The 13,719-nt window shown below is 40.0% G+C and overlaps 1 protein-coding gene across 1 annotated transcript; it reads right to left on the bottom strand.

Annotated features, from left to right (window-relative positions):
* Positions 1-2,370: 2,370 nt before the first annotated feature.
* Positions 2,371-13,424, bottom strand: LOC111975443 (solute carrier family 35 member E1). Its single transcript, XM_024003739.2, has 6 exons — positions 12,710-13,424; positions 11,458-11,528; positions 8,673-8,810; positions 6,790-6,915; positions 6,136-6,381; positions 2,371-5,462 (listed from the first exon to the last, which is right to left on the bottom strand). The coding sequence occupies exons 1-6, from the start codon at positions 13,035-13,037 to the stop codon at positions 5,226-5,228; spliced, it is 1,146 nt and encodes a 381-aa protein (XP_023859507.1). The 5' UTR covers positions 13,038-13,424; the 3' UTR covers positions 2,371-5,225.
* Between the last annotated feature and the right edge of the window lie 295 nt (positions 13,425-13,719).

Genomic DNA, 13,719 nt, shown 5'->3' with positions numbered 1-13,719 from the left:
ATAGTTATCTACGCCATCTCAATCTAATCTCAAAATGAGATGGCAAGTATCATCTACAGTAGCTACAACATTTACATTTACATTTAAGTCATTTAGCAGACGCTCTTATCCAGAGCGACTTACAAGCTACAAGAAACAAAGTAGTCATAATGTTGCCAAATGCAATTAGAAAATAATGAATCTCTACGTGTGAGATTTATGTATGGTTTTTAAATACATGCCATGTACATTGTTTTCATTCTGGAATACATTTCAAAGCAATAAATGCACTGAACAAGAAAACCTAATGTTCTGAGTACATTTTGCATAATGAAAATACATATCCATGTTATTATTTTTTACAGTGGTGTAAATTACTTATGTAAAAATACTTTAAAGTACTACTTAAGTAGTTGTTTGTGGTATCTGTATTTTGCTTTACTATTTATATTTTTTGACAACTTTTACTTTACTACATTCCTAAAGAAAATAATGTATTTTTTACTCCATACATTTTCCCTGACTCCCAAAAGTACTCGTTACATTTTGAATGCTTAGCAGGACAGGAAAATGGTCCATTCACACACTTATCAAGAGAATATCCCTGGTCATCCCTACTGCCTCTGATCTGGTGGACTCACTAAACACACATGCTTCATTTGTAAATTATGTTGGAGTGTTGGAGTGTGCCCCTGGCTATCCGTCAATAAAAAAAAAAAAAGGAAATTGTGCTGTCTGGTTTGCTTAATATAAGGAATTTGAAATTATTTATACTTTTACTTTTGATACTTAAGTATATTTAAAAACAAAAACTTTTAGACTTTTACTCAAGTAGTATTTTGCCAGGTGACTTTCACTTAAGTCATTTTCTATTAAGGTATCTTTACTTTTACTAAAGTATGACAATTAGGTACTTTTTTCACCACAGAATTTTGTAAGGGGGGTGCGAAATGTACGTTATTTAAATACATATTTTCAAATATGTCACGTTCTTTGATATATAAGGCCATATATTACTTTTCCAAATGGGAGCAGCCCAAGTCTTTGTGTAATAGTTTGTTAGAGAAATGTGACGGAAAGTCCATAGCTCTAGCCAAGGAGTGTCAAACTCCTTCCTTTGAGGGCCTAGTGTCTGCAGGTTTTTGTTTTTTCCTTTAAATTAAAACCTAGACAACCAGATGAGGGGAGTTATTTACTAATTAGTGACCTTATATCATCAATCAAGTACAAAGGAGGAGCAAAAACCTGCAGACACTTGGCCCTCTGTGGAATGAGTTTGACTTGTGCCCTAGCCCCTATTGGACATCAGAAGGCAAGGTGGAGCTATTTCTACCAATACAAATCCCTATAGAGCTCCACAGGGGAGGTGTCATAATACCCACAAAACCTAGCAGTCAAACAGGGAAATGGTTCCAATTGTTTTTTCAACAGGTCATTTTAGAAACACTTAAAAAAATAAAAGGGCTGTTTCATGTAGACTTACCCTAGCGTGATAACCATGTAAATCTCTCTCGGACCAGATTACTTTTATCAATAGAGCTTGGCTTTATTTACTCTCAAATTCGAAAATGCGAATTAGCATCAAAGTGGGCATCATGCGAGACTACAAATCCCTGCAATCTCTTGCACGTCATCTCTAGCTGACACCTTTGCTAACAAGCAATATGTCAATTTAAAACTTGCGCAAGACAGAATGGTCAATTTAAAGACATTTAGCCAATTTATTCATTACCAAATGTAGCTAACAGATAGTTAATCCAGAGATTATTACCTTTGCCTTGATTCGGCAATCTTGTCCAGATCAACATTGCATTTGTAATTCTTTATTGGATACACATTAAGCATTATGGGGGAGGGGGGGGGTTAAATACAGGTGAATATGTTGATTAAAAATCACGTTGCCTAGAGAGATTTACACGGTTATCAAAACGTCACACCAGGGTAAGCCTATAAGAAACACAGCTTCTAAAATCCCCTATGGAAAATAAATGTGGAAAAAAACACTGGAACCATTTCCTTATTTGACCGCTATGATTTATGGGTATAGTATGACTCATATGGTGGTACTCCATTGTCCTCATCCAAGCAATATTCAAATACCCATGATGTGCCTGAAAGTAAGAAATGGAGGGGGAATATTGAGATCTCGTAAAAAGAAGTCTGTTCTTGATCCGAGGGTAGCACTAGCTTTACATTGGATAGGCTGTAGAGTTGAGTTAAAGTTCATACTAGTCCTGATTATATAAACAATTGAAAACAATTTATTGAACATAAAATATATCATAGAATTAAATGTCAACTATAACAATAGTACTTAAGTTATAGTAATATATTGGGATTTTGGACTTACCAATGTAAGCACCCACCTGTCCAAAGTCAGTGAAAGTCATATTCATTTCACAATGCATTTATTTCTTTTTTACATTTACATCTAAAAACTAAGCAGACAAGACTGTGCATGGTTGCACTTATGTACACTTTTCTTACCTAGACACCATAAATAAAAATCTTAAACATTGTTTCAGTAAAAAAAAAATCTGTTTTCAAGATCCTTTAAAACAGGAAAAATTTAATTTATACAAACTTTTACAAAGCAAACCCCCACACAGCCAAATGTACATTCCAGTAAATAACGTCATAACCTCAAATGCCATCCCAGATTTAACGAAAATAGTTTCTCTAAATCGCATGTTCAAAATGTTATTTAGCTTACTGTACAGTCAAAATATTAGGCTTTACATTAAACATATACATCAGATTCCATCATTCCGTGCTACTGCGTCAACACAAGCCTTTTAAGATGAGTCAAATCCTTCGGGGGGGGGGGGGGGGGGGTTGTGTGTATTGTTATTGTATTGCTAGATATTGCTGCATTGTTGGAGCCAGAAACATAAGCATTTCACTGCACCTGCGATAAGTGTGTAAGCGACCAATAAATATTGACTTGAGCTACGTAGCTTCTTTCATTTGGCATCTCGCATCAGGACGTGACAAACTCAACCATAGATTTAAGAGGAAAGCTTGAGACAGTTTAACAGAATGTCAGCACAGTAATAGGTCGCAAAATAATACAATGGGCTCAAATTTTACTACATGTTAAAGGTGACAAATGGGATTTAGAAGAATCCAATCATGGCTCCAACATTTGATCTTCCATACTTTATAAGCCAAGGTGAAATCAAACCCTAATATTGAAGTTATCCACTGTCATTGGATTTCTACAAATTATTGTTTACTTTAACACTATCCAATAGATGACAGGTAAATTCAAAACTCTAAATTCATGAGGACATGCAGATAACAGGCATAAGTTAGTCACATGTACTAAAATCTCTATAGCCTAATCACCACGCCAGTATGAATTTCATTACGTAACCAGACCAAACCTACTGAACCAAATGATACGAGAGCTTCACTAAATGGAATATGAAATAAGCTTGGAACTACCTGAGAATTCCACACAAGCTCATACATACACAGTTCTACAAATGTGTAAATACACCTGGATCATCTCTGTGCAGCCAACCAGAACTATGTGCTATTCAGTACATACCGTAGAAGATATCCAAATAAATGCTATTATTTGTATTGATGGCAAACAGCAAAAATTTGTTGCTGCCCAAAATAGTAGTTTGTTGCTGCCCAATATACATTAGTCGCTAGACATGCAATAAATACAGTCAGAGCGAACATCCCTGCAGTTAGGAAACAGCAAAGAAATTGTCCACTTACAATGCTGGAATGTTCTGCAACAAATTGAAACAAGCAAACTCAAATGAAAAATGTAGACTAGAAGAATATGAATTTTATATTCAACAAGTATAACGTTTAAGTTAATGGGGTTAATAACATTATTACCATCCGTTCTCCAGCTGTACACTATAATAGAGCTTCCACACAAGAGTTAGTCACAGTCTCTCTGTCACATCTTTCATTTATTTACAATGTGCAAACCTTAACCAGTTAACTAGTTCAGGTGCTCCACATTAGCTTTGAAAAACAGCTCTTCCCTGTAGGCTAAATTACTATTCCTCAATCTGACGATTTTAAGTGTGAATATTGGGAAGAAAAATGACAAACCGCCAAAAGCATGTGGAGTCTACTGACTTTTATACCTGATCCAAGTTGGTCTGCCACAAAACTAGGTGCATCTCAGTTACTTGACCCATGTAACGCCATATTACAAAGCTTTTACCAGATCAGATATGAATTGATTAAATAACTAAAATGTAAATATGGAACCACAGAATGAAAGATTCTCAATTTATCTGTAACTACGATCGTTTARATACATTTTCATGCCATGCCTCCTTCACTAGTTAAAGACCAACAAGAAAATGTCTTCTGGGCAAACGTTTTTACATGTATAGGACCAAAATGTTGCCAATCTCTGCAAAAACACAAAAGTGTAAAATTATCAGGTCTTCTCTGATAAAATTGGGGTCAATATAACTGTGAGTGCAAGCCTGATTCAAAGCACTACAGTCATGGTAATTTATTCAAAACATTTCATGGTCTTTGATATACAGTAAAAGTTCTGTTCAATTTATTTGGACCTATGCCATTGTGGCTACAGTAACAATTATTACCACATTAGCAAGCTTCCACAGTAAAAAGAATACAGCAACATCCCTTCCTCAGCAAGCAAATTTCAGCCAGTAGTTTTGAAAGTAGTGATCACGAGCCAAAATGCGTCCTCGTAAATTGTGGACTACGTCAACTATTTCGTATGATATGTTACGTCCTGCAAAAAAACGTTTTCAATTCGTATAATATGTGCTTCAGATCCTGTACTGCATCTTTAACTTCACTCCAAAATCAACATTTGTCAGATGAGTCCATGTTCCAAGCCATCTGTTGTGTAGATCCAATGGTATCCCTCAATCCCAAATTAACTGGAAATATTGACACCATAAAAAAATTATGAAATTAGATGGTGCCAATCTTTCACATTCATTTATGATTGAGACATACAGCTTGATCTACAAGAGTTGACATGGGCTTATCTCGATGTCAGATTACTTTTAAGGTTTGAAAACATCTGACAAACTTTGATTTGGACTGAACTATCTTTAAGTGTTCATATCAAAATAAATAAAACACGCAGAGGCGAAGAAAATATGTTAGGAGAACATTTTTGGGACAAAACGCTGGCCAACTCGCGATTGATACTTTCCTCTCCCGCCAATACGACAGTACTTGCCTTCCTTTCTTTTTACAATATGTCCATGTAGGCATCAACCAGCCTAAACCACATACTGGTGGTTGGAGGCGCCGTAGTTCATTGTGTAGGCCTGCCGGCTGTACTGGAAGTGGTCGGTCAGCACGTTGCTTCGACCATACTGAATGTCTGAGCCTTGGGAGAAAGGCACTGAACCATTGGGCTGCGTCTTGTCCAGTCCCAAATTGTCGAAGGACATTGTGTCCTGCTTGGAGGAGGGCAGCAGCTTCTTCTTAGCTTCCTTATTGGTGTCATATTTCGCCTGTTGGCAGTGAAGAGAAGTGAATAGCTTAGCATAGCATATAACAAAGAATGACAAAAATACACATTGATGTAAATTACCATTGTGTGATTTCACAAAGTTCTATGTAGTTATAAAGTTGCATGTAAACTTTCCTCAGCGGGGGAGGAATTCAGAGCATCTTACAGATCCACTGATAGAAACTCCCCTCCCCCCATGCAGCGCAGAGCAAGCACCATGGCGGCAACAAGCACAATTGGTTGCCTTTTAATACAATGTAAGACTGTCGTGTGAGTTTAAATATCAAAATTGCAAGGTGTGAGGAGTATACGCATAGGTGGTTGGGTATTTATAGAATTTGCATCTGAGATGACAAAAAACATTTTTCTCTACAGACTTCGCGCCGCATAGTACAATAGTGTCTGAACATTTCCAACATGTTGGTCACCAACAACTAATTAAACTTAGTTCATGAAATAGATGAACAATTAAATCAAACTCAGCATTAAGCATGCAGATGCACAAATGRGCTTCTTTCTTAGTAGCACTGATTGTGCAGATAGCGACTATATTCAAGGTTTACATTGCAATAATTGTGATATGCGAATGGTTTACCCACCGTAGGTGAAAGAAGTGATTGTATTGACTGGATAAATGTCAAAAAAGTATATGTAAGCGTGTCAGAGGGAGTCACCTTGTTGTACAGGAAGACGCCCACAATGGCCGTCATCATGCCCATGATGTTGGTGGAGCTGACTGGGTTACGCAGCATCAGGAGCGATATGCTGATGACCATGATCCTCTTGGTGGCGTTTGCCACAGCGTAGCTCAGCGGGCTGACCAGGTTGAGGACGCTGAAGGCGATGACGTTCTGAGCAAAGTTACAAAAGCCGCTGACGAGGAGTAAAAGGAAGGTGCCGGTCCATTCAGACATGCCTGTCTGGAGGGGTTATGCAGAGGAGGGAGGAAATGATTACTTGGATATTTGGAGAGAACAATGGATTTAGTCATGACTTTCTAGGAAAATTGAATGTATCCAGGTTGTGGTCTCAATGTGACAATTGAACAAAAGGCAACCGGATACTAGAGATTTTGTTGTGTGTGAAGGTATATTGAGGATTAGGCAAAGGAAATGGATAACAAATMTATGGTACATACTGTGTGACATCCTGTAGACTTGTGAATATATGTAATGTGAATATAAGACGGACATACACTATAAGCAGTAGATGAAACACTATCTTATAAGCTGGACAACAATTGGACCATATTAGTTGATGCGTAATGTATGAACCTGCGCATACACTTTACGAAACTGAAAGATGTATCCTATCCTTTTTTAACTCACAAAATCCCCCTCAACCAAGAATGAGGAGAGGTCCACCAGAACCCAAGTAGGCACCATGAAGAAAACAGCATTGAAGCCCAGTATGTTGAGAAGTCTCAGGTGGTGCATCCTCGTGTCCCGCAGCACCTAAAAATAAATGGTTATTCATTCATGGCCCTTGTTATTTCTTAGGCAGAAAACAACTGTTGTGTTGCCCTTACGTCTCGATCAGACCGACAGTGTCATTGCATCAATTCTGCGTAATACATTATGCAGTCAAACCTTTTCCATTATGTAATCCAAAATTGTTAATGTGTGTGCAACAAAAGTTTAACATTCACCTTCTGCTCCTATTTCTGTCAAGTCTARGCATACAATTTGATGCATACGCTGGATAAATCCAAAGTATGCACCGCACAGAACGCACCGCAACTGCCTCTGCAGTGCTGCAAGGTAAACGCAGCGTTCCAATGGAAARGAATGTGCTTCTAGTGTACCGAAACGTAATCTGACTGATCGAGGCGTTAGAAATCAAGTGAGCAGAAAAATACACCTCAAAGCAAGACAAAAGGCACATCGTTAGAAATTCAGAGGTCACACAAATTCGTTGTCGGTTGGATGCTTTTCTTCATCAACAAGTATGAGAGACAGGTAACTAAGCAGTTGGTAATTAACAAGACATCCRTGTATATAAGTCTAACACTACAAATTATTACAGTAATTTGACTGCAGGGTTAGTAATATCAAGTCATTCATAACACGTCACAGAGTAATGTGCTATGGGGTAAATACACTCACCGACTAATTTTAGGTACACCCATCTAGTTTATGCTGTGAACAGCCCGTTCCATCTCATCCCAAAGATGCTCTATTGGGTTGAGYTCTGGGGACTGCGCAGGTCAATCAAGTAAACTGAACTCGCTGTCATGTTCCAGGCAATGTTTTTCCACTCCTCAATTATCCAGTGTTGGTGATCGCGTGCTCACTTGTTTTTAGCTGATAGGAGTGGAAACCAGTGTGGTCGTCTGCTGTAATGGCTCACCCGTGACAAGGACTGACGAGTTGTGTGTTCCGAGATGKGTTCTGCACACCTCTGTTGTACTGCCCCATTATTCGTCTGTTTGTGGCTCATCTGTTAACTTGCACGATTCTCCTTCAACCTCTCATCAACGAGCTGTTTTCACCCACAGGACTGCCGCTGACTGGATGTTTTTTTGTTTGTCGCACCATTCTCTGTAAATCTTTGATGACACTGTTGTGCGTGAAAAGCTCAGGAGGGCGGCTGTTTCTGAGATACTGGATCCAGCGCGTCTGGCACTGACGATCATGCAATGCTCAAAGTTCCTTAGGTCACTCATTTTGATGTTCAATCGAACAGTAACTGAATGCCTCGATGKCTGCTTTATATAGCAAGCCACAGCCACCTGACTCCTGTCTGTAGGAGAAATCAATTTTCATAAATGGGGTGATGTACCTAATAAACTGGCCGGTGAGTGTATGTCCTTCTCAAATATTGGTTTAAGGGAGACCACTTAAAAACAGCAGGAAAATGTAGGACAGATGACACAGCACATCTACAGTATGTAATATGCAAATGCATTGCAAGGATTAACAAGGCTTCATACGAATAGGCCTTGCCCTTGAGTTTTCCTTTTGAGTGTTTTCATGTTTAGTATGAGTGATGTCTATTATGTCTTCACTTGAATATTGCAAGGAGTGCTTTTACTTCAAATAATACAGTATTCTATTAAAAGGAAAACGTCTTGAACTTATTCTACAACCTCTGCTCAAACACATACTTCATTCAAAGGTCCTCCTAAGTTCAAAATGTGCTATACTTGTATCCATCATCTAACAACACAAACAATAGTCCTTTTCAAAGGGTGCCGACTGGTAAGACATACCTTTTTGGAAAATATGTTTTGCAGTGAGAAGCAGAGTGTGGCGGCCAGGGCACTGACTAACCCAGATACATCAAAGGACATCTCTGTCATCGTGGCCAGAAGCACTCCACCGATGATGGGGATGAGAGATACGTACACCTGAGACAGGCACAGGACAAGAGTGCAAAAGAGAAAGTAGGCCAAAGTCAAAAAGTATGGTTGAAACAATTACCATCCATACAAATGCAGTTGTTTTGCTAATTTGTTTGTGGGACATTTTGTCACATTGAACCCACCCTCTAAATGGCTGTGGCACATACAGTGCATTCGGAAAGTATTCAGACCCCTTGACATTTTCCAGTCTTATTCTAAAATGGATGAAATTGTTTTTTCCCCCCTCATCACAATACCCTATAATGACAAAGCAAAAACAGGTTTAGAAATTTTAGCAAATGTATWAAAAAAAATATCACATTTACATAAGTATTCAGACCCWTTACTCGGTACTTTGTTMAAGCACCTTTGGCAGCGATTACAGCCTTGAGCCTTCTTGGGTATGACTCTACAAGCTTGGCACACCTGTAAGTAGGGAGTTTCTCCCATTCTTCTCTGCAGATCCTCTCAAGCTCTGTCAGGTTGGATGGGGAGCGTTGCTGCACAGCTATTTTTAGGTCTCTCCAGAGATCTTCGATAGGGTTCAAGTCAAACAAAATAGTATTTGTCACATGCGCCGAATACAACAGGTGTAGACCTTACAGTGAAATGCTTACTTACAAGCCCTTAACCAACAACGCAGTTAAGAAAAATACGTGTTAAGTTTAAAAAAAAAAAAATATCAGTAAAAAAAAAAAATTAGTAAAATAACAATAGTGAGGCTATACACAGGGGGTACTGGTATAGAGTTAATGTATCCCGGTTAGTCGAGGTAATATGTACACGTAGGTAGAGTTCACATGACTATGCATAGAAAATAAACAGAGAATAGCAGCAGCGTAAAGGGGGGGGGGGGGCAATGCAAATAGTCTGGGTAGTCATTTGATTAGCTGTTCAGGAGTCTTATGGTTGGGGTTTGAAGCTGTTGAAAAGCCTTTTGGACCTAGACTTGGCGCTCCGCTACCGCTTGCCGTGCGGTAGCAGAGAGAACAGTCTATGACTGGGGTGGCTGAAGTATTTGACAATGTTTAGGGCCTTCTTCTGACACCGCCTGGTATAGAGGTCCTGGATGGCAGGAAGCTTGGCCCCAGTGATGTACTGGGCCGTAAGCACTACCCTCTGTAGTGTCTTGGTGGCGGAGGCCGAGCAGTTGCCATACCAGGCAGTGATGCCCCCAGTCAGGATGGTCTCGATGGTGCAGCTGTAGAACTTTTTGAGGATCTGAGGACCCATGCCAAATCTTTTCAGTTTCCTGAGGGGGAATAGGTTTTTGTTGTGCCCTCTTCACGAGCTCTGGCTGAGCCACTAAAGGATATTCAGAGACTTGTCGCCAAAGCCACTCCTGCATTGTCTTGGCTGTGTGCTGAGGGTCATTGTCCTGTTGGAAGGTGAACCTTCGCCCCAGTCTGAAGTCCTGTGCGCTCTGGAGCAGGTTTTCATCAAGGATCTCTCTGTACTTTGCTCCGTTCATCTTTCCCTCGATCCTGACTAGTCCCAGTCCCTGCCGCTGAAAAACATCCCCACAGCATGATACTGCCACCACCATGCTTCAACGTAGGGATGGTGCCAGGTTTCCTCCAGACGTGACTCTTGGCATTCAGGCTAAAGAGTTCAATCATGGTTTCATCAGAGCAGCTTATCTTGTTTCTCATGGTCTGAGAGTCATTTAGGTGCCTTTTGGCAAACTCCAAGTGGGCTGTCATGTGCATTTTACTGAGGACTGGCTTCTGTCTGGCCACTCTGCTATTTTATTTAACCTTAATTTATTGCCATAAAGGTCTGATTGGTGGAGTGCTGCCGAGATGGTTGTCCTCCCATCTCCACAGAGGAACTCCGTAGCTTTGTCAGAGTGACCATCGGGTTCTTGGTCACCTCCCTGAGCAAGGCCCTTCTCCCCTGATTGCTCAGTTTGGCCGGGCGGCCAGCTCTAGTCTGTGGTTACAAACTTCCTCCATTTAAGAATGATGGAGTCCACCGTGTTCTTGGGGACTTTCAATGCTGAAGAACATTTTTSGTACCCTTCCTCAGATCTCTGCCTAGACACAATTCCGTGTGGGAGCTCTACGGACAATTCCTTCGACCTCATGGCTTGGTTTTTGCTCTGACATGCATTGTCAACTGTGGAACCTATATAGGCAGGTGTGTGCCTTTCCAATTCATGTCCATTCAATTTAATTTACCACAGGTGGACTCCCAATGAAGTTGTAGAAACGTCTCAAGAATGACCAATGGAAACAGGATGSACCAGAGCTCAATTTCAAGTCTCATTGCAAAGGTTGTGAATACTTATGTAAATAAGGTATCTGTTTTTTATTTTCAATACATTTTTWATAATATCTAAAAACCTGTTTCGCTTTGTCATTATGGGGTATTGATGAGGGGGGGGAAATGATTTATTCCATTTTAGAATAAAAAGGTCAAGGGGTCTACATACTTTCTGAATGCACTGTAAATAGCTTTTTTATTGTGCACTATTTGCAGTGTTAACAGGATGCGTTTTTTTCTTGCCTCAACGCTGCGACCTGCAAATACACCTGCAAGGCTGGRGGTAATATGAGCCAACAGACAGGCTCACATTGTGCCACATCACCATTGCTTGGACAAAATATATTTAAAAGCAACTTGTACACTATCAATTCTCTGAGTTACTCACTTTTGTGGTTTGCTTCTCCTTCATGATAATCCTTGATAACAACACAACCCATATAGGCATTGTGGCTTTGACTGTGGAGTGAAAAGAAACAAAGAAAATAGATAAAAGGATCCTGTTCAGTGCTTGACATTGAGGTCAAGGGCTTGAGTTGGACAAGCGTAGGTTACAAAAGGTAAGGAGCATGACTTTTGAGATACAATGGTTTAAAGACTTAGGAGCCCATGCGATTGTGCTACACACCAAGAGTTTAAGTCTCATTGTGTCTCATGCGTCACATATACACCCCTGGTCAACACAAAACGTGGAACTTATTGCAGCATAACCTTATGACCCTGCGTCAACCATAGCTATACGTGTCAGTTACTGAGGTAAGAAAGCAATGAGTTACAGTTCAACTTTATAAAGGCTTACATCATACATTAGGTACCTAGCTAATTAGGAAGTGAATGGTATAATACAAAGGGATTGTCATGAAGTGTTGCCGAGGGCACGTTTCTGAGCTGTCAGGTTCCCACTAGTGACCAGAAAGCCAAAATTGGCTAGAAATTCATGAACACAAACATTTGCTTTTTGTTCTTAATTTAAGGTTAGATTTAGGCATAAAGTTAACAGTGGTTAAAATTCGGGTTCGGTTTAAAATCCGATTCTAAGAAGATAAATTGTTTAAAAAAATTGCCAGGATTTATGACTTTGTGGCTGTGGTAACTAGTGACGACACAGTCAGGAAAGGTGAAGCACCGACCGTTTCCAGGTTGAGATACAATTGGCACATGCGCATTCGCGCCAAGTTGCCATCTTAAAGTAACAGCAAGAGGAAACAGTCGGTGGTTGTATTTGATTAACGTTTTATTAAAAAATATGAATTTAAGCGAACAAAGAAAGGCATGCAACAGAGGACAAACATAAGTACAATGTAAGGGTTTCAGAATGTACATTTCCTATCGACGTATAGCGACTCGAAGGAGTAGGAGTCCGAGGTTCCTTTCAAAAGTGAAGGAGTTGAGGTAGGCCCCTCCCCCAAACAAAAAGGTATTCAAACAAACCCAGTATGTTGTAAGTAAGGGAGGACGCAAGTTCCTTGGCTAATCGTCAAGTGACTTAAACAAAGCTTGCCTAAATTGACCAGGACAAGACAGCAATCGATGTCGTTGTTAGCAAGCTAAAGCATTATACAAATATTTGCTCATGTTGCGAGCTAACATTCCGTTAGTTAAAACGTCAACCAATGATTCAGAGCTCGTACAAGTCTTACCAGTGTGTGCGTAGGAAACAGGTACCTTCCATATACTGAAGTGGGCCGACACAGAAGCGAAGTATTTCCCAAAAGCTAAAGGGAGAATATACCATTTGTAGTATATAGTTGGTACTTCTGTTTTCGGGACTCCCCATGCCTTCAACAACGTAGGAAGGAAGACGACGATTGAGAGTATATGAAAGAGCGAAACGGTGACAGGATAAGGGAATCCATTTAGAATAATTTTGTTAACGACGTTACCTCCCGAACTAACAGTGTACCAACAGAAACAGAGTAAAGCTATCCGGACCCCTTCCTTGACTGGGGGACGTTCCACCGCAGCCATCTTCCAGTTCGGATTCACCGGCGGCAATGCAAGGCCAGCAGTGAGACGTGGAGCAGRTACCAAAGATGGTGGATAAATGAAGACAGTTCACGCAGGCAGTTTACCATTGGYAAAAAATGTCAGTTCCGGTCTACTTAACTGGGTGTGTCTCCCATAGACACGGATGCAATAGCAACTTGGTCTGGTCTAGTTGACTTTCATTGAAACAGGGAGTGGGGTGTCTCGTTTCCTCTTCCGTCTTCGCAGCTACTACGTACCAGAGTCATATGGCTCTGCTACGTACAACGCTGAGAATAAATGCCGCGTTCACGTGCTAGTCGGAACACTGAAATGTCCGACTTAAGTTTTTGAACGCAGCACGTGTATAACTAAACCAGATAGCAAATCGGAGTTCCGTAATTCCAACTAGCACATGGACGCGGCAATTTACTTCTTGCTGATTGCGTCACCCCCCCTTACAGAGGTCCCAAATAATTTCACAATTTAAATATTTAAACTATACTGCTCATATAGACATATTTACCATGCACCATTAAATACTTTCACGTTATATTTTGTAGCTCAATGGCTGTGTAGCTGGCAACTGAAAGGATTAGGAACTTGTTTAACTAGGCAAGTCAGATAACACATTTTTATTTACAATGACAGCCTTTTAATTCCTTAGATTGTGCAAAACAAACAT

Source organism: Salvelinus sp. IW2-2015, linkage group LG16, assembly GCF_002910315.2.
Source record: "Salvelinus sp. IW2-2015 linkage group LG16, ASM291031v2, whole genome shotgun sequence".
NCBI lineage: Eukaryota > Metazoa > Chordata > Actinopteri > Salmoniformes > Salmonidae > Salvelinus > Salvelinus sp. IW2-2015.
The sequence above is the reverse complement of the archived record's forward strand: the minus strand, read 5'-3'. Positions and strand labels throughout refer to the sequence as shown.

Bases quoted from the DNA above. Each gene is read 5' to 3' on its own strand.
- LOC111975443 (XM_024003739.2), bottom strand. From the start codon at position 13,037: ATGGCTGCGGTGGAACGTCCCCCAGTCAAGGAAGGGGTCCGGATAGCT. The intron at 6,382-6,789 runs GTGAGTTAAAAA...TAACCCCTCCAG, and splicing joins TCTTGGTTGAGGGGGATTTT to ACAGGCATGTCTGAATGGAC. The intron at 5,463-6,135 runs GTGACTCCCTCT...CACTGCCAACAG, and splicing joins GCGTCTTCCTGTACAACAAG to GCGAAATATGACACCAATAA.